This window comes from Schistocerca americana, chromosome 2 (genome assembly GCF_021461395.2).
Source record: "Schistocerca americana isolate TAMUIC-IGC-003095 chromosome 2, iqSchAmer2.1, whole genome shotgun sequence".
In the NCBI taxonomy this organism is placed as follows: Eukaryota; Metazoa; Arthropoda; class Insecta; order Orthoptera; family Acrididae; genus Schistocerca; species Schistocerca americana.
In genome coordinates this window covers 445706911-445728269 of record NC_060120.1, presented here as the reverse complement: position 1 = coordinate 445728269, position 21359 = coordinate 445706911, and the positions used below count along the sequence as shown (strand labels likewise).

Genomic DNA, 21359 nt, shown 5'->3' with positions numbered 1-21359 from the left:
AAAAAAAAAAAAAAAAAAAAAAAAAAAAAAAAAAAAAAAATTGTAGGCTATTTGAATTTATGGAATGACTATGCCATACTGTTTTATCATATTTGCTGTACAAAACAAACAATTTATATCAAACTATAGAGACAGGGTAGGTATCAGCTTGGGTGGAATGATACAGGTGTATTACCATATTTCACCAATTACATGCCTTTTCCTTCTAAAATGTTAGGCGAGTCATTGGCTTTAAACCGAAACATTGGTCTGAGGGACCTCTACAGCTTCTTAAATTTGTCATGTGCCAACACTGTTCTGTTTGCCTCTACACTCTCCACAGTACCTTCTCACAGTCAAATCATATATGCAACAGAAGCATTGCAGTTCAGTTTGTGGCTTCTCATTGTTAGATATGCATTAATTTTGTAAAATGTACAGGTCTGATGTTTCATATTACATGCAATTTATTTTTCTATTACCCATTTTTTTGTGTTTTTTTAATGTTTCAGAAGATGCCGTGATGGATAATGCTTTCGAGTACACTTGCAACCAACAAGGGCTAAATATGTGAAAAAACACAGTGCAGATATTGCAATTTTGAGAAGAAACTTTCAGAGTGGTTGCAGAAGAGCAGTGATGAATCCAAGGTGGAAAATGATTACTCTGCAGCTGATTCTGACTTTATAATTACCAACGTGACAGAAGATGATCAGAGAAGAAAAATGGAAGATAAATGACTGATAGTAAGTGAGAGTCGTGGTGGTGGTGGTGGTGGTGGTGGTGGTGGTGGTATAACATAGTGAGACAATTGCCTGGACTTACTAACAAAGCTACTGACTTAGGTAATCCAAAAAATTCGTGCAATTTGGGAGTGCGTGTTTGAACAAGCTATGCTTGAGAGTACTGTTTTACATACAAACAGCAAACTTTTCTCCATGAGAACCAACCTGAATGCTGCAACAAACCAATCTAATTATCACCTCACTGATTCTGCAGAAATTTATGCTCTGACTGGTGTGCTAATGTTCACATCCATTTTCAAATTTGGACATGAAAATGTGCTCTCTCTGTTTGCCAAGGACCTTACTGGAAGACTGATATTTAGAGCAATGATGTTTGTCAAACAGCTTGAAATATTGATCAACTGCCTACAGTTTGATGATTCTCCCACACATGAGGTCAGAAAACAAACTGACTGTGCAGGTGCCATCTCTGAAATATTCAACAAGTTCATATATAATTCCCACCAGATGTATTGCCTTAATGAGAATATGACAGCTGACAAAATGCCTGTTTATTTCAGATGGAGTTGTTGATTTTGCATGTGTATGCCAAAGAAACCCAGCAATTATGGGTCAAGGTATAACGTGTGGTTGACTCATTTTGTTCATACCTTTCCAAGACTCACATTTATACTGAAAAAGACAGCGACGGCATTGGACTAAATGTAGATGAAAAGAAACTTTTGAAACCCACTCAAGTAAGAGTACACCTGTGCAAACCTACTGAAGGTTCAAACAGAAATGTCACTACGAATAACTGATTTACATCCATGGAGCTGGTAGAAGAACTGGGAAAGACTTGACACTTGGCAGAACCAAGTAATCAATCATACTGTTATTCCATTATAATTCAAGTCTGGTAACTATAGACCAGTTTGCACAATTCTCTATGGTTTTGCAAAAGGTTTACCTGTTACTTTTTTGTCTGTTGTTCTCATAAGGAATAAAGCTCTGGTAACTTCTATACACAACATCGTGATGAATCCTTACAAGAGGAAACCAGAAATTATCTGTTATAATAAGACAAAAGATGGGGCATACCTTCCAGACCTTAAGTGTGTCCTGTACTCTTCCAATACGAGATGTTAAGAGACGGCCATTAGCTCTTTTTTACACACTTATAAACACAATTGGTGTAAACAGTTTCATAGTTTATTTATGCCTTTGACAAAACCCTACTGTTAAAAGGATAAGGTTCATTGAAGCAATGTCCCATTCTATAATAGAACCACACATCAGACGACAGCTCACCATTTCCAATTTGCGCTGTGATATCCATGAAGAGGAATCTATTGCTAGAGGACATGGTCAAATTCCAAGTGATAAACTTGAGAAGAGGAAGACCTGCTATGAGTCTACATCTTTAGACTTCCTATAAATGTATACAGTGCAACAAGCCAATATGTCTGGACTATAGCAGGAATGTGTGCACAATATGTGCAATCAGAAATCGATTTACACTGGTTTCCACAAACAGTTACAATATTAGTCTTTAGTAACAATGGAGCACAATATTTGTATAATAACCTCAGTTAATTTTGAATAAATAAAAAATAATACTCAATTTGATGTTTCATATGAAAAGAACAAAAATGTTATCCTAAACACGCAAATAGATTATCAACATTGATAAAGCTATTAAAAAATAAGGCGAATGAAAAAAAAAGTTCTCTCGGATGGGGTGTTTCTAATTATGTACTATCGACCTATGTTTCTGTCTACGGGTTGACAACGAAGAATTGTGCAGTGTTCGGAGTGGCTCAGCAGCTGGCGGTAAATCTAAAACGAAATTTAAAAATTCAAAGTGTTTATGCGCTGTGATAAGGAATCGCGTGCACTGTCACATGGAAAGTCTTTCATCTTTGACAACTCATCAGCTCCAACATTTTTACTCAATACGCACTGTACAATATTTGGTTCTCACCTGGCTCAGCGTTTGTGAAGGAAGCTCCGATTTTACAAGAAGTTTGGTGAAAACGTCCTTCGTTACATGACTTGTTGACGGGGCGCAGGTATCATACACTTCTCGGTAGTAAGGCGGCACACAACCTGTCAAATAGGTGGTTTACGTCATGAAATCATGTCAGATGAGCTTGTTTACAACACGCAAGGTTGACAATTACAAGCTATAATAACGACTATTTAACTGTCGTATATCAACATTTAGTCAGATCATTGAAATATTAATCTAACACCAAATCACAGTGTGATAGCTACCACAATAAAACTAATAAACAAACAAAACTAATGTGTGTACTAACCGACTGCTAAATCTGTCGCCATGTTGACACCTCACTCATATTAACAAGTGACTGGCCAGATGTAGTTGCGCCACTTCCAAATCGAAACGTGTGTTTATTTCAAGGCTGTAGTTTTGTGGGATTTCAACGACACCACATCTAGAAACAGAAATCATATTTAACACGGAGCACAATGCACAGAACAGTCTATCGGCACTAACAGATTTGACTGGGGCAAACCTTCCTCCCTGAAGTAACCCACGACGTATGAACTCAGATTTCGCGAAGTAAAACATGCCATTTTCTACCAGTTCACCCGGCCAGTCTTGTCTTCTTGGTCTTCGTTTTGGATTAAAGTTCAATGGTTTAACGGTCCCATCTGAAAATAATCCGTGTCGCAAATGAAAACTATTGTTAATATTGTATATGGTTTACAGTTTCAACATTGAGGACTGAAATGAAGCAATCTATTTCTTTAATTCTGCATGAAGAACGTACAAGCCAGTCGATTTTTCTTCCCTACATGAAAAACGTCTCACAAAGAACAAATACGCTTTCATATTTACGAAGTCATGTTGCCCATCGTAATTTATCGGTGGTTATTTTAGCAATTGCATAACTGACTTGCAAGTCTCAAACTTTTACACGAACATTTTACAAAAACATTACACACAGTAAAAATTTACAGTTCTGTCAAATTCATGAAAGGGCGGAAACATCTTAAACCAATAACTATATGTACCATCTGTAACAGCGTGCATATTACATAATATGCTCTGCATGTAGACTATGATTAAAATGAATCACAGGGCAAAGGCTACAAATTGCAAGACAGAACAACTAATTGTAAAGGGAAAGAAAGATATCATGTTTGCAGGATACGAAAATAACTAATCCTGGGGAACTAAACTTATACCTGTAATCACATATACTCTGAAAATATATTTAATGTGTGTTCCTTTTTCTCTGTAAGGAAATGCTTTTTCAGTCTTCATGATCAATTTCTTCAAAACTTGTTACTGTATGATAAATTCTGTAGTCCTGGCCACATTCATTGACACTGGCTTTTTGCCTTAGATGCAGGGGGTATTAAACACTCACATCAGTGGTGATTTTGTCCTAGTTTTATTTGCCAGAAAGATTTTGGAGCCAAGTAAATTGGCCATTAAGTTGTTCTCCTAGCTACGTAACATAATACGGTTACAGAACTATTGCAGGTCATTCTAATTTCTCATTTCAATGCTTGCCAATCACTTGGCTAAGTACGTTTTACAACACATTTGTATTCTTCCAATTGATCCTCCAAATTTCAACTTGCTTACAAGCCCAGAACATCTTTGTTGTTATCATGTTTAAAGACATTTCTATTCAAACCAGTTAATAGGAGAGGAGGTGTATCTCTCGATAAATTTCAACCTATATCACTTACACCTATGTGCCTAATATAAAAAAAATAATTGATTGCTGCATGTATAACCGCAGAAGCCAACATTGTTAATATACTTAGCTCCTTACCACATACGTTCAGGTCCAGCCTTTCTACAGTCGGAGCGGTTGAGAGCATATCATATAGCAGTTTTGGAAATATGAAAGAATCCGTGCACCACTGTTGTGCCTGAAGTAAGTATTTGATATGGTTTTCCACAATATATTACTAAGGAGTAGGAGAGAATGCTCTCTGCATAATACAGTCATACAGTTTGCAGTTAATGAAGATTAATAATCAAGTCACATTGCCTTCCTGTTACAAAGAGTGTACTTTAAGGATCTGCTCTCAGATCTTGTACTATTCATTATTTACATAAATGATGTACCCACAGTTGTGCTATTTCAGGCAGTACTGTATGGAGATGATAATACTTATCACATGTGATACCAACTTTGAAAATGTGCAACAGTGTGGTGGTAGTGATGCAGAGAGAGTACAACTGGTTTCACACAACTACACAACAGAAAAATGATAGTAAAACTGAATAAATCATATCCAGTTTGACTGTTCAGTCATGGTGAAAAACTATTTAGCACATAAAACAAAAGCTAAGCTGATTTGTGCACAAAGGAAAATTATGTGCATTCAAGGAAAGCTGAGAAGGAGGTGTCAGTGAAGAATTACTACTTGTATAAACATGATTTGCATTATTCCATTTTCACTTGAGTCATGGAAGACTACTTTTAGTATGCAGCAACATTGGAAGCCAAATATTTGTGTTTAAATGCTAAAAGAAAGTAATGAGGTGCATTGTAGGACTAAGCACACACGAAACATGTAGAGACTATTTCAAACAACTGAACATAGAATAGTTCTTTGCATGTATAGCTGCTTGTCTTTGGTAAAGAAACCAAGTATGTTTGATCTAAGGAGGTCAATGCAATTAGGCACTGAATTAACATTCCTTATGCTAGGCCGGAAATGACCGATAACAGCTACAAACATCTTAAGTCTTATCTATTTCAACAAATAACTTTAGTGCCTACATAATACCATTAAACAAATTTAAAACTGTCGCAAAATGGGCAAAAAACAAACAATTCTATTCAGCTCAAGACTTCCAGAAGCATGACCCAAATTTCTTATATCAATGAATATAAATAAACGACACACTGTATTAAATAACTAATTCATTCTGTGACCTACTTTATTACTACCTTGTACTTCTTGTCATTTAGCTAACATTACTTTATCTAAAAACAAAGATGATGTGACTTACCAAACGAAAGTGCTGGCAGGTCGATAGACACACAAACAAACACAAACTTACACACAAAATTCTAGCTTTCGCAACCAACGGTTGCCTCATCAGGAAAGAGGGAAGGAGAGGGGAAAGACGAAAGGATGTGGGTTTTAAGGGAGAGGGTAAGGAGTCATTCCAATCCCGGGAGTGGAAAGACTTACCTTAGGAGGAAAACAGGGCGGGTATACACTCGCGCACACACACATATCCATCCACACATATACAGACACAAGCAGTACTCTTTCCGCGCCCGGGATTGGAATGACTCCTTACCCTCTCCCTTAAAACCCAAATCCTTTCGTCTTTCCCTCTCCTTCCCTCTTTCCTGATGAGGCAACCGTTGGTTGCGAAAGCTAGAATTTTGTGTGTACGTTTGTGTTTGTTTGTGTGTCTATCGACCTGCCAGCGCTTTCATTTGGTAAGTCACATCATCTTTGTTTTTAGATATATTTTTCCCACGTGGAATGTTTCCCTCTATTATATTAACTAATTACTTTGTTGGATTACACTGAATATATGTAAAATGCTCAAAGGTGATAAAGTTTTTCTTCTGTATTCCTTCAAGGAAAAGCATAATATAAAACCATTTTTGGCAGATAAAATTTAATATTATTCATTTGTCCTGAGAAAAAAAAAAAAATAATAATAATAATATTGTTTCCAAGAAAGTGCAGCATAACATATCACTATGTGCAACACATGTACTTTTAATGTGCCACAGATACAATATGCAATGTACATCTTTAATGGTGGAAGCTCTTATACATACAGATAATAGTTGTTTAGACTATTTTCAGTTACAACCTGCTTTCTGGTACAACTAAAAATGTATTTTTAATTTAGTTCTAAAATGTACCTACCCCTGTTTACAGTGCCTGATAGGGATCAACCTATGAGCAACATATTCAATTTCTTTCTGAACACATGTTAGTTATAAATGTCCTGTTTTATGTTGAAAGGAATCATATAGATGTTAATACAGGCAGTGTAACCTTATATTTTTGTGAGTTTTAGAGTTTTTTGTAAGCTCTGCTTCTAGCTCAAGATTATGAATGTTACCATTTGTCCAAAAATATTATTCTATTATTATATGAACAGTGTTATAATGTTTTTAACTGTAAATATCATGAGAATCTTTGAACAACACCTACAAGATGTCTTGTTAATATTTCACAAATCTACTCACTTCTGTAGCACACCTTTATCGAGTCCTTGCAGTATTTTCCCAAAATATTATTCCATATAACAGTCAAATGTATAAAGTATGAGAAAAATGTATCAGTCTACAAATACAGTAAAAAACTAGGACTTGGTGGAAAGCATCAATTTTCTGTCCATTAAAATGAATTACATACACAGTTCTATTTAGTTTATTGTCTAAAACTGTGTAACATTTGCTTTAGAACAAAAAGCAGCAGACTTAACTGTTGATGTGAAACCTTTATATATTTATTTCATTATTACCTCTGTTGCACCCCACTACTGAGTTGGATCACTTGATCAAGGTACTTTCATCATTAGCACACACAATTATTTTGCCTTCTTGGCATGTTGCTAATGTAACCTAAGAAAATAAAAAGTCAAAAAATGAAGAACTCCATGTTTAATCTTACTCTGTTCTAAATTCATTTTTCTACTTGAATCTATTTGAAAAATATTTGTTTCCTGTTAAAACATAATGTCATACTACGTTAAGCTCTTTTTTTTTTTTTCAATAATGTTAGATTTTACACAGTCAACTGCCTTAACAAAGTCTCAGAAAAGTCTCTGCTACGTACCTTCTGAAGTTTAGTTTATCCAGAATTTCATTAGAGATGATTGAATATGTTGTGAAGGACCCTTTACAAGACCCCATCTGCAGAGTATGCAGTAAGCTATTTCAAATGATGTTTCCACAAACTGTGCCCTTCACTATTCTTTTAAATAATTTTGAAATTCTGGAAGCATTTATATGGACACATTGTTCAATATTATATCCCTTCCTCTGCTTCTGTCAAGCAGCATCACTACATCAAGTTTGAGTAGATCAGAAAATAGCCACTTCCACCGACTTGATACAATAATGGCCCAACTTATATACCATTAAATTGGAACAACTAGTGCTTTTTAGAGAGTGCATATTTTTTGTTCTGCCAAGACTAACCCCTTACCTGATACATCATCATATAAGACCGACTGGCATTTTAAGTCAATGCCACTGCTGGTGCATGTTGTGTGACTAAAAAGTTAAACAGTTTTTAGAAAGATTGCTGTATTTTTGTCCCTTTCTACAGCTCCATACACGCTCTGAAAATCACTGTGAAGTGCATGGCAGAGGGTACATAGCATGGTACTGAATAGAGTAAGTGAAGAATGCCTGCTTAAAGGCCTCTGTGCTGTAATTAGTCTAAGCTTGTTTTCACAGTGAAAAAAGATGAACCGAGTTCCATAACTGCACTTTCCAATTATTAATTTCCATTCTCTAACAAGAAAACCCCTTTTATTTTTAGTTTCTATCTCTCACGTTTCATCACCATTTAATGTTTTACCTGTTTTTCTATGTACACTACATGCTTTCAGATTTTATGGTTACACAGTTTATGACCAGAAGTGTCAGTGTATTTACTGCTTGGTTTGTATTCTTCCTCTTTGAATAATCTATTTTCAGCAATGACTGGCAAAATTACCTACTTCATTTTACAAGAGTCACCCATAAGTAACATCTCCTACCTCTTTTTTATTGTTTTACAAGAAAAGTAGATGCCAAACAGGATAACAACTACAACATGCACAACTAGTCACTTTTTAAGAAATTCACGTTCCTTCTCCATAATTTTTTTTCACTTTGAAATGAGAGCAAGTACACCCGTGCAATAAAAAAAAATTAGCCCTGTTTCCTCAGGCAGGTTAAAAAAAATAACCCAAATCTCACCTCCAGTCACAATTTTCACCCAAAACTCCTCACCCCCCACATTTAAGCACAGCAGCAGATTGGGCACAATTACTTTTCATGTTTATTCAGATCAATCAACATTTTTGGTAGCCAGTATGCACAGATTTTTTAGGGGTCCAGTTTTTTAATAATGGCCATGGATAACTGGCAACCCAATTCATTTGTTTTTTGCCAGGCAGTCATCATGAATGATTTAGTTGACACTGGAGTTTTGTGAAGTCACTGCTGTCACTGGCTGCTCTGTGTTGCATCAGCCAACTGTATATGTGCTGCAGGTTCTCTACAGTGATTAACCCATTGCCTAATGGTGCTGACATCCACTATAGCATCTCTATTCACCTTCTCCAGCCTTTCACAAATGTGGTTGAGCATTTCTCCTTCTGCAGTAAGCATTTCAGTAACATAACGCTTTCTTATACATACATCAATGTAAGCCATTTTCTAAACTTAAACAGTGTTGCCATTGGTTGATGTAGGATGCTGTTACTAGGGTGAGCTGAAGAAGAAGATTTGCAGAAGTGACCCAAATTCATAGCTAATACATCACCAATTAAATGAAGGCAAAAAAGAAAGAAAATAGGAGGCATTATGTTCTGATCGGCACTCATAATTAGCGAACAGAAAAATGTCACATTTTTTACTCCATCTTGCCTTTTTGATTTGTGAGTTCCTGTCTGCTTCTCCCTCTTCTAAAGCATTACTTGGTGCCCATGTACGTGAATGACAATAATTGTTTCACTGTCACAGATAGGGAAATGGATTAATTCATAAACTAAAATATACTTTAATTCTATCCATTCTACTCTGTTGCTTATTATTTCATTTGTGCCAACCATTTTTGTAACTGTATTTAAAATTTGTAGTGAAACTGCATTAGATATTAGTCTCATCACAATGAAGACACTGAAAATAAGTTTTCTTTCTTACTGCATGTAACCACACTGTATCTTGTATCCAATAAAATTTCCATACTGAGGCCTCTCAGTTTTTAAGCCAAGAAAGTTCCTGTTACAAAATATATAATTGCATGGAAAGTATTTGCATCTCGGAATTTCTTTCAAACTTTCACGCTGCAAGTGTTGGCTTCATGTCTCACACTCAATGTTACTAGCACTCAGGAAGAGGAAACTAAATAAAACAAAACAATTAATTAAATATTAACTTTATTTGAAAAATATATTACACATAAAATATGTTTGTTATATGGACAGAACATCCAGGAGTAAAATACAACTTCAGGAATAGTTCCAAGTTAATAATCAGCCTACCAGGACACAAAAAATTTTTTATTCAAGCATTTTTCATTCAATTTTTACTCTACACTGAATCTTTTAATGTTCAAAGGAAAACAGTTATTGAATATAATCAAACTAAGGAAATTCCAGATGAATGGTATTGAATGTAACTTAACACACCATAATCTAAAAATACTAGATACTGATTATTTAAAGAGAGTTCCTCTTAATGCAGAAGGGAAGACCATTAGACTGTCACAAAATCCACTCTATGGGTGTGGAAAAGGAGGCCAGGGAAACACAGATAGTAGCCTGAATAGAGGGAAAGGGATAGGGAGGGATGGAGACAGAGAGGATGGAGTGGTAGGTGCAGAAAGGAAAAATGGGGGGAGGGGGGAGATACAGAGAGAAAGATAATAAAGTAACTAGTGTGCCATATCTACTCTGACTTTTTTTAATAGAATACATGTCTTGGGAAAACTAATTACATACGCAATCTTTCAAGAAAACACTAAATAGCTCCATAATTAAAAAGGAACATGTGTCTGTGTTTTTCTGAAATATTCAAAGCAAAACTTACCAATGTCTTGATGCCAACGCAGATGATGGCTCCTTGTGGCAGCAAACACAGTATCATATTTATCATTCAACACCATTACATGAGCTTGCATTAAAAACAATGGGCTCAGAAAAGGAGACGTACACTGGACCAGTGCTATTACATCAACATCTGAAATTATGATGCAATAAATGAGTGTGTTCAGAAAAAAAGTATATTTGCATCTACATGTAAAATATTGAGTCACAAACACTACAGTAGTTCATTCCATTATAAATATTGTGTCCACATCTCACTAGAATGTGGCAGTAAACGTTGGGTGGAAGACACACAATATACACAGCCTGACAAAAACTGTGAAACATCCAGAAGACACAGGTAGAATTCAATGTAATTTCATACATGTGCACATCCATCATCTGTCAGAGATCACTGTAACAGTGGAAAGTTCCACAGGACTGGAAGAAGGCCCAGGTCATAGCAATCTATAAAAAGGGTAGGAAATCAGATGCACATAATTACTGACCAATTTCACAGAGATCGATTGGTTGTAGAATCATGGAACATATTTTGTGTTCAGACATAATGACCATTGTAGACTTCGAGAAGCTCATTTGCAGAAACCAGCTGGCCCTCTTTGTGCATGATATGCAACAGGCTCCCAGGTTGATGCCATATTTCTCAACTTTTGAAAGTCGTTCAACTCAGTTCCACACTGTCGCTTGCTCCAAAAAGTGCGTGCTTACGGTCTATCTGATGACATATGTGGTTGGATAGAGTGTTTTCTAACAGACATAGAGCAGTATGTCGTCCTGAATGGGGTGACTTGAACAGAAACAAGTGTAACTTCAGGTGTGGCCCAGGGAAGCATAATAGGTCCACTGCTTTTTATAATTTACATTAACAATCTGGTTGATGGTATAGACAGTGGCATTAGACTGTCTGCCGATGATGCTGTAGTCTACAGGAAAGTAGTATCACATGAAAGTTGTGAACAAATCAATGAGGATTTGCAGAAAATAAATGCATGGTGTAATGGCTGGCAGTTATCTCTCAATATTAGTAAGTAAACTTACTGCATATAACAAAGCAAAAATCCCCATTAATTTACGAGTACAAAATAAATGCCCAGTCTTTGGAAGCAGTAACACCCGTCAAGTATCTGGATGTGACTATTCGAAATGATCTCAAATGGAATGATCAGATTACACAAGTAACGGGCAAGACGAACTCTAGATTGCAGTTTAATGGTAGAATCCTGAAACTATGCAGTCCTTCAGCAAAGGAAATTGCTTACAGTATGTAGTTCTTAGAGTATTGTTCGTCTATATGGGACCCCTATCAGTTGGGTCTCATTCAAGAGATTGAAAAGGTCCAAAGAAGAGCAGCAAGATTCGTGACTGGTACATTTAGCCATCACGAGAGCATTACAAATCTCATAGAAAGTTTGAAGTGGGATACACTTGCAGATAGACGACGTGCTAAACTGAAGGGGCTGCTCACTAAGTTCCGAAATCCGATCTTCGTCAAGAATGTAGAGCATATATTATTACCACCAAATTTCAAATTGCGCAACGATCACCATTCACAGATAAGGGAAATTAGAGCTCGTACTGAGGCATTCAGATAGTCGGTTTTCCCTCATGCGATCCACAAGTGGAACTATGGGAGGGACGAAGGGGGGGGGGGGGGGGGGGGGAGGGAGTGGAAATATGACTGGCACAAATTGTGCCCTCTGCCACACACTGCTTGGTGGCTAGCGGAGTATATATGTAGATGTAGATCATCAGTGGATATGCAAATGATTTAGAGTTGCAATTCTCTCTGAAAGATAGAATGGCCACTATAATGCACTACCGTTGTTCACGTAATATTACCAGGCCTGTTAGGCTACATAAGAGGCATGAAAAAGCCTCAAATGTTGAGCAATTGGTGAAGGACACGGAGATGCCACATATTCATGTGAGAAAGTGTTATCAGCACCTGACAAAAGTTTCAGAAGGGCCCCACTGTGGGCCTCCATTTGGCCAGATACTATATCCATATTAGTGAGTCATTTGGATGTGAGAGTGGCCCAGTGTTGGGATGCCAGTATCTGAGAACAAGTAATGGACTCCCTGCAACATTCCATGGCATCCCACACCATTTGTTGGACATTAGCAGCAGCCAGACTGTGTGTAGGCTGCCATCAGCTCCACAATACAAACAACTAGGTTGGGATGGTGTTGTGACCAGGAAGCATGGACTCCTGATGAATGGCAACATATTGTGTTTACTGAAAAATCAATTCTGCATTACTCAAAATCACCATCATCAGTGATTATAGCTATGACCTGGAGAGAGGTCCCATTCTTCCAATGTTCTACAGAGGCTCTGTGGTTTACTCCTGTAGCCGTGATATCTGGAAGCCATTGGGTATGACTTCAGGTCATGGCTAGTAGTTATTGATGGGACTCTGACAACACAATGATACATCACAGATATCCTGCATCCTAATGTGTTACCTCTCATACAACACGATTGTGGTGCCACTGTTCAACAGGAGAATGCTTATTCACACATGGTACATCTCTTTGTGAACTGTATCTGATATTAAGGTATTTCTGTGGCCAGCAAGATCCCCAGAATACATTCCTCATAAATGTGTGGGACCTGCTTGGATGCCAACTCCAACCCAGTGCCACTGTCCAGGATAGGAAGCACCATTTACAACAGTTGTGGGCCAGCTTGCCTCAGGAGAGGGTACATCTACATCTACATTTACATTTATACTCCGCAAGCCACCCAACGGTGTGTGGCGGAGGGCACTTTACGTGCCACTGTCATTACCTCCCTTTTCTGTTCCAGTTGCGTATGGTTCGCGGGAAGAACGACTGTCTGAAAGCCTCAGTGCGTGCTCGAATCTCTCTAATTTTACATTCCTCAGGAGGTATAAGAAGGGGAAAGCAATATATTCGATACCTCATCCAGAAACGCACCCTCTCGAAACCTGGCGAGCAAGCTACACCGCGATGCAGAGTGCCTCTCTTGCAGAGTCTGCCACTTGAGTTTGCTGAACATCTCCGTAACGCTATCACTCTTACCAAATAACCCTGTGACGAAACGCGCCGCTCTTCTTTGGATCTTCTCTATCTCCTCCGTCAACCCGATCTGGTACGGATCCCACACTGATGAGCAATACTCAAGTATAGGTCGAACGAGTGTTTTGTAAGCCACCTCCCAATGCATCTCAACCTGGTACCCGCCTTACCAACAATTAATTTTATATGATCATTCCACTTCAAATCATTCCGCACGCATACTCCCAGATATTTTACAGAAGTAACTGCTACCAGTGTTTGTTCTGGTATCATATAATAATACAATAAAGGATCCTTCTTTCTATGCATTCGCAATGCATTACATTTGTCTATGTTAAGGGTCAGTTGCCACTCCCTGCACCTAGATCTTCCTGCATTTCGCTACAATTTTCTAATGCTGCAACTTCTCTGTACACTACAGCATCATCCGCGAAAAGCTGCATGGAACTTCCGACACTATCTACTAGGTCATTTATATATATTGTGAAAAGCAATGGTCCCATAACACTCCCCTGTGGCACGCCAGAGGTTACTTTAACGTCTGTAGACGTCTCTCCATTGAAACATCTTTATGACACCCTTCCTAAGTGACTCAGTGAATGCATCCAGGCTAGACAGGCTGCAAAGTCATACAGAAGAGTGGGCTCATACTGCCAGGTTTTTCATAAATTTGACTCAAATTTGTAATCACTGAGATAACATAAAACACCCTCTCAACCCATGAAATTTTATTTTGTTTTCTTCTCCCTTTCTGTGTGCTTCACTTGTTTTTCAGGCTGTGTACATCACCCCACAGTCAACAATAGCGAACTGCTGCCAGTGCAAGATGGCAGATGTACTGCTGGTGTGTATCTGACAAGAACACCAAGTAGTTGCTAGATTTTTGCAGAGCAATGGACTGTCCACAAAGAAAGTTCATTGTGAAACATATCTCGTATATGGTGATAATTGTATTTCTCAGACAGCTTTCTTCAAATTTATACAGGCATCCAGCAAGAGAGAAGAAAAAAAAAAATCACAAACAAGGAGAATCCTGGTTGATATGTCAAAATTTTCCTCTGATGCCCCATTCTTAGATTGTTTTTGTGGAAGTGAATATATTATCATCCATAAGCAGCTGAATTTTTGTGAAATTTGTACAAACTGGTTTCCTTGCTTTGTCTCCAGAGCCCAAATACAGCAGAATAAGCCTATCCATGCCATAGCTCATACATACAGTGAGGCAGAAGGTTATTTCATAACATGGAATATTAAATAGATGAGCCACAGTTCACCACTAACAATATAAGTAAAAACAAACCTCCCAAGGTGGTGTTACGTTATTGTGATTGTCTTTTTTGGTGTGCAGAGTATAATACTGCTGAAATTCCTAACTAACAGAGATTTGAAGCTGTGTTCTACGGTATCACTTTGTGGGAGCTCCAACAGACACGGATTCCAGGCAGTATGAACGACACATCTGAATGACAATGGTTGCATCTCAAAGAAAGACACTGGGATTTACTGCACACATTTCAGGGGGAACAATTGGAATATTCAACGTAAAGCTCTGATTTAGTACCCAGTGACTTTCATGTTTGAGCCCCCTTAATCACCTGCAAGGGAAACAGTTTGACAATGATCACGATGAGTCTGCAGCCTGAGGGACACTCAATGGCTGTGACAGCTGCCTCAAGAACTCTGTTGTAGGCTGTCAAGGACTTGCCTAATAATGGGATACAAACAAATTTGCATTATGTTGAAAAGTAAAATAAATGTCAAGCTAGACTTCATACTGCTGATGTAACAACCCTATTTTGCTCACACTAGTGCATTCAACAAATCAATATAAAATGCAAAACACAGGATATCTTTATTTTCTATGTTCAGGTTTCTATTTCCACCACTCACAGATGGGCATGAAAAAAATTACTGCTTCTCATGCCTGTGGGTGAGAATTTTGTACAAGGACTCTATTGATAACCATAGAACATAAATTGATTTGGTAAAGAAAGCAGAATGTTTCAAATTGTGCATGTTAAAATCGATGAAAATCTAAATTTTGGATGGATAGGGGCGAATATATTACTAAGTTAAAACTGGAATTAAGTATTTTTTCTTTGCATCATTACTTAGCCATGGAAATAAGCAAATCAACATCTTAAAATATTTTGCATATGCTGAATCTTTAGTATCTTACGGACGATCATCTTGTGATGATAACTTGCCACAAAGAATTACTGATTTAGATCTGTTCCAGACACACCTGAGGAAGGAAATCCTTGATAAGTAGGATGGGAGGCCAAGAGATATTAAGTCTGTATTCAGATCACAGAGTCCTCCAGTGCTAAAGTTCAAGCCACCTAACATCCAATGGAAAGCAAAGTGTTTTTATTCACAAAGGTGCTTTTCTTGGTAGTTTATTTCAACATTAATTATGCTTATGATAACAGTGTTAATTACTGACACTGATTATGAAAAGGTTTATGGCTATTTACTGCTTCAGTTCAATCATGCAGTTATTAAAAGGGTGTCACAGTTTTGGTTCCTGTGTCATTCCATTTCACATGGAGTAAAAAAATTAATTTTTTATGATTTTGTAGTTTTTGGTCATTTTGTTTTATCTATCACAACAAGATAAAATCCAAAATTAAAATTGTTTTTTTTAAATTTTGTTTTTGAGTTATTAATTTTTAAAGTTCTTGAAACTGTGCAATTTTTTCCACATTTCGAAACCTTAAAATGGCCATATCTCCAAAAGCATTTGATGTACAGACCTGAAATTTATACTCAGTTTATCGGAGACTTTAAAAAATACGAGTTGGTTGATCAATTTTATTAAAATGTGAAAATTTTCACAAACCAAATTTTTTTAAAAACTATGAAACTTTCAAAACTGGATTTTTTCATTAAAAATGTATGTTAGTCACACACTATTTGTTAATGTGTGTGCCGAATTTCATGATGGTACTCCAAAGGGAACATATGGAAATAAATTTTATTTCACTGCTGTTCATACTGGCAACAGTATCTCAACTGTGTAGTTGGTTTGCAATCTGGTTCATTAAACTACTGTTAAAATGAAATTACCTAGTACTTCACTTTATAATTTGAAAATTGTGATTAACTATGCCATATAACAATTGACATGAATAATGTATGGTATAGTACTCATTTCTATTTTGTGTAACCTCTAATTTACGGTAGTTGTAGTACATATTTATAGAACAACAGTGTGTGTGTGTGTGTGTGTGTGTGTGTGTGTGTGTGTGTGTGTGTGTGTGTGTGTGTGAGAGAGAGAGAGAGAGAGAGAGAGAGAGAGAGAGAGAGAGAGAGAGAGAGAGAGAATATTCACTTCTATTGTAGTAATTCATTTCAGTAGAGATGGACCGCACAGATAAAATTAGCAAAGCACTGGTGAGGGGAGAAGGGCCAGGGTGCTTTGTGCATGTGTAACTCTTTACGACACAAGTTAAAGGGATAAAAAATTGCAGGAAACTCCTAATTTCACGATTTAAAAATTCTTAATCGCCCAATAAAATGTTGAAAGGTACATGTTGGAATACAACAAATACCAAACGCAACCCACAAAGTGGAATATTGTAGTTATCGTATTCCGACATGAGAGTTTCAACATTTTACTGGGAAATTGAGCATTCTAAAACTTGACGCTAGCACACTGGTGCCACTTTGTCACCTGGGGATGTTCACATACAATGAAAATAGTGACTTAATAAATGCACATAAAATAACTGCCAAGGTGGTTTTCTTAACTTTAGTTGTGGAAGTACAACATGATCAACTATTGACTTCAATCATGTTGTTAGAGTGGGGTAGAGCATATATGCCATCAGTCACATCTACTTGACAAATGATGAACATGCAGCACAAAAAAGGAGCTCCACAGAAAGTTTTTATAAAGCCACAGCAGTCACAGGGACACAGAGGTATCATGCATTTACACCTATGAGCAAACCAAAAGGTAAGGCAAAAATTGTTTTTAATTTTAAGGATTTTGGTGTTCATAAAATTCAAATGTATTGCATGTATCTGAACAGATTACAGGACTTGTTTCTTGTGCCTATGAAAATAAATGGTGGATGGCTTCTGTTCTATCCAGAGATGAAAAAGAAGTAAACCTTTTATTTACATATTATTGTGGACCAGCTCTCTCTTTTAACTGAGAAGAACAAATAAATTGACTGTAAAAAAATACTTTGTACTATGTAAATTAAGCCCCTCAACTGCCATTGGGAGAACATACTAACTACCAGATGATTGGTTGTTTCGGGGTGTAAAGGGACCGAAATACTAAGGTCATCATCTCCTTTTCCTCATGCAAACACGTCTCAAGGTAAAACAACTCCCAAAATTAGTTTGGGAAGGTAAAAGGGTGCAAAAGTAATGGGGAACCAAGTGGAAAGAGAAAACAAAAGAAGCGAACAAAAAAGGGGAAAATGTAAACCACAAGAAAAAGTAGAGGAAGGTATTAAAAATCATAGAGCAGATGGCCAGGGCTGGCTGATTACAGGAATAAAAAGGGATGAGCCATGTCCAGCCTAAAAGACAAGGCGAAACAAACACACATGGGGAAAAGACAAACACCAATGCAAACAAAATCCAAAGAAAGAGTGACATAAAGGTAACATAAAGGGAGGGTGGAGGCCTTTGAAGGAAGGGCAGATGCCCATTGCTAGATTGCATGATAAAAATCCCTCTCACGACTAAAATGTGAAACTAAATCTGTCTTTGAGGCATTGTTGCCCAACAATCTGCCGCCGAAAGGCTAAAATTGGGCAGCCCAACAAAATATGGACAACAGTCATATGGGAGCCAAAGCAACACCAAGGTGAGTCCTCGCAACAGAGGAGGTGATCATGTGTTGGCCACATATGGCCCATGCAGAGCCAGCAAAGGACAACGGAGTCCCTGTGAGTAGCTCGCATGGATGAGTGCCACACATTCGTTATCTCCTTGATAGCCCAGAGTCTATTTGGTGTAATGTGGGTGCGCCATTCAGTATCCCAGATCACGAAAACTTTGTGGTGGAAGAACGATTGCAAATCAGGTGATCCAAGATGGCCGCCGAGTAAGTGACGCCAGAAACCATTTCCAGAAAGTTAAGTGATTTAGACAGGAATATAATTTAGTTTAACGCTGACAACAAATTAAATACGTGCATTAGTGTATCGTTTCGTCTTGCCGTTAAAGGTTTGACTTTTATTTGCGTATTTTTTCAGAAAACACGAAAAGATCGTAACTTCGCGAAGTCGTGCTTAGGCTTAAATTTTGTAAATGTGTTTGTTTCTTGTTTCAAGGTAATTTAACTAGTTTCTCGGTAACAAATAAGTAAACTACCGTAAATAGCGCATAACTTCATTGTTTTAATACAGATTTCAGAAAAACAGCGTAACTTTATATCAGAAACTTGCCTATATACATTTGTTTATAGGCCTATTCTCGTAACGTTTTTGGAGAATCAAAGTTAAAGTATCTCGTTTAATTGCCCTTTTTTCATTCCATCGAGTGAAATATATAATAAATAGCGTATACCTTCGTTGTTTTAATACAGATCTCAGAAAACCAGCGGAATTTTAAATCAGAAACTTGCTTATATACATTTGTGAATAGGCTTAATTCTTGTAACGTCTTTTTTGATTTTCGGTAATTTAATTGATTTATTCTAGCTAAAGTATTATTTTTGCCATGAGTGAGAAGTGCCTGACTTGCCGTAGAGTTGTTAGTTCCGGGGTTTGGTGTGATGGATGCAGTAGTTTTTTTCACTGGGGGGACTGCAGTGGCGTGGGTGTTGGGATAGTGGATCAGGCTCATCAGTGGTTATGTAGGATTTGCAGCAGAGATAGGAAGATAGTGGAACAGGAGGGGAAAATTGCTGCCCTTCAGGCTGAGCTAGATCAGGCTAGGGAAGATCTGGACAGGTTAAGGAGGGAGAAGGGCAAAGAGAGGTGGGAAGTGGCAACAGGTAGCAGAAGGAACAGGCCTAGAACTAAGTCTGACAGTCTTGTGGTGAATGTCAAAAATAAGTTTGACCTGTTGCTTCAGTTAGAAACTGATGAGCCTCAAGCAGAGGTAGGTGTAGACAGGACACAACAAACTTTCAATAGGAAATTGAAAAAGAATGTAGGAAAGTCATCGAAAAGGAAGAAAGTTTTGTTGTTAGGCAGTTCTCATGCCAGAGGTGCAGGCCAACTTCTGCAGGAGGAATTAGGACCAGAATACCAGGTCACAAATTTTTTCAAACCAAGTGCTAGTCTGGATCAGGTGACAGAGGATTTAGGTTCACTCTGTAAAGGATTTACCAGGGAAGACACCGTGGTTATTGTGGGAGGGCCAGGGAACAGCATCGGCAGAGATCCTGGGTACAGTATAGAGTGTGACCTGGTAAAGATTGCGTCGGCATCGAGACACACCAATGTTGAATTTGTATCTGTCCTGAGACGCCATGACCGGCCTCATTTGAACTCTTCTGTTGGGAGAGTTAATTTGGAGTTGGAACAGCTGCTTGTGTCGGGTGCGGGGGCTCATATTGGTGTGGTTCCTGTTGATTATCTCAGTAGGTGGGACTATACCAGGCACGGCCTACATCTCAACAGGAAAGGGAAGGGGAAACTGGCTGGGGTAATAGCAGGAAATTTAAGGGGGGGAGGCACTGCCATGAATGGTAAAATACCAGTGGTTACAGGTGTTGGAGCAGCACCTTTTTTAGGATAGGTAAGACAGAAAGATGTCAAGTTCTACGAGAGGTCAGGATTGAAACAAATCTTCAGTTTAGGAAAGAAATTCAACAGCACAATTCTAGCACATTGGATCACCAATCACAGCTATCAATTATAAATTTTCACCAATCACCAGAAATTTTATCTCCACCAAGTTGTATCTCAGTCCTAGGTAATTGCATTGATGAACTAAAGTCACCCAACCCAATTGACATAATCTGCCTCTCTGAACACCATGTGACCACTGGTATAGGAACTAGGCCTAAGCACAATGAGAAACTCAGACAGGAGAGTACTGCAAATGTTAGAATAAGGAAAGGTTCTCATAAAAGTATAATTAAAAATAATGTAAGTATATTTCATCAAAATATTGGGAGTTTAAAGAATAAAGTAGATGAGCTTCTGGTTTGTTTGGAAGATTTAGAAGCTGAGAATGAAATAGATATACTATGCCTGTCTGAGCATCACATTGTTACTGATATGGATAAGGTAAATGTAAGTGGTTATAAGCTCTCTGCACATGTAATGAGAGAAAATATGGAGAAAGGAGGAGTTGCCATATATGTCAAAAGTTATCATTGTGCAAAAAGTATAGAAACAAAAAAGTTTTGTGTAGAGAAACATATAGAAGCATGTGCCTGTGAGCTTAAATTAAATAAAGGCACATTTATAATTGTAACTGTATATAGGTCCCCATCAGGAAATTTTCATCTATTTCTGAAAAATTTGGACTCCTTGTTGTGCTATCTGTCAGACAGGGGGAAGCAAATTATTATTTGTGGGGACTTCAATGTAGATTCTCTGAAAGAGGGCAATAGGAAAAATGACCTTGAAGTATTACTCGGTTCTTTCAATTTGACACCTGTTATTGATTTTCCTACTCGGGTGGTAAAGGATAGCAGCTCACTGATAGATAACTTCTTTATAGACCAAGATAAGTTTAACCAGATAAATGCTCAGCCTGTTGAGAATGGTCTTTCTGATCACGGTGCACAGCTAGTTACAATATATGACATAGCTCCATTCAGCAATACTAAACAGTCCTCCAAAGTAGTACGTTCAGTCAACAATTTAACAACTGCAAATTTCAGGGAAAGCCTA

The 21359-nt window shown here is 37.6% G+C and overlaps 2 protein-coding genes and 1 long non-coding RNA gene across 4 annotated transcripts in view; 1 reads left to right on the top strand and 2 right to left on the bottom strand.

Moving 5' to 3' along the window:
* Positions 1 to 3383, bottom strand: part of LOC124595913 (sorting nexin-8-like) — a 108111-nt gene extending 104728 nt beyond the window's left edge. For both annotated transcript variants that reach the window (XM_047134824.1, XM_047134825.1), the window contains exons 1-3: positions 3245 to 3383; positions 3026 to 3163; positions 2689 to 2813 (exon numbers count right to left, since the gene is read on the bottom strand). In XM_047134824.1, the coding sequence (XP_046990780.1) occupies positions 2689 to 2813; positions 3026 to 3047 (147 nt within the window). In that variant the 5' untranslated portion in view covers positions 3048 to 3163; positions 3245 to 3383. The remainder of the gene's footprint in view (positions 1 to 2688; positions 2814 to 3025; positions 3164 to 3244) is intronic.
* LOC124595917 lies at positions 3099 to 5125 on the top strand. Its single transcript, XR_006978261.1, has 3 exons — positions 3099 to 3113; positions 4533 to 4624; positions 4839 to 5125. It is a non-coding gene; the product is annotated as an uncharacterized LOC124595917 (long non-coding RNA).
* Positions 5126 to 10065: 4940 nt separating this feature from the next.
* The window catches only part of LOC124595916 (N-acylneuraminate cytidylyltransferase), a 52924-nt gene continuing 41630 nt past the window's right edge, over positions 10066 to 21359 (bottom strand). The window contains exon 4 of the mRNA XM_047134826.1: positions 10066 to 10633. Within this exon, the coding sequence (XP_046990782.1) occupies positions 10431 to 10633 (203 nt within the window). The 3' untranslated portion in view covers positions 10066 to 10430. The remainder of the gene's footprint in view (positions 10634 to 21359) is intronic.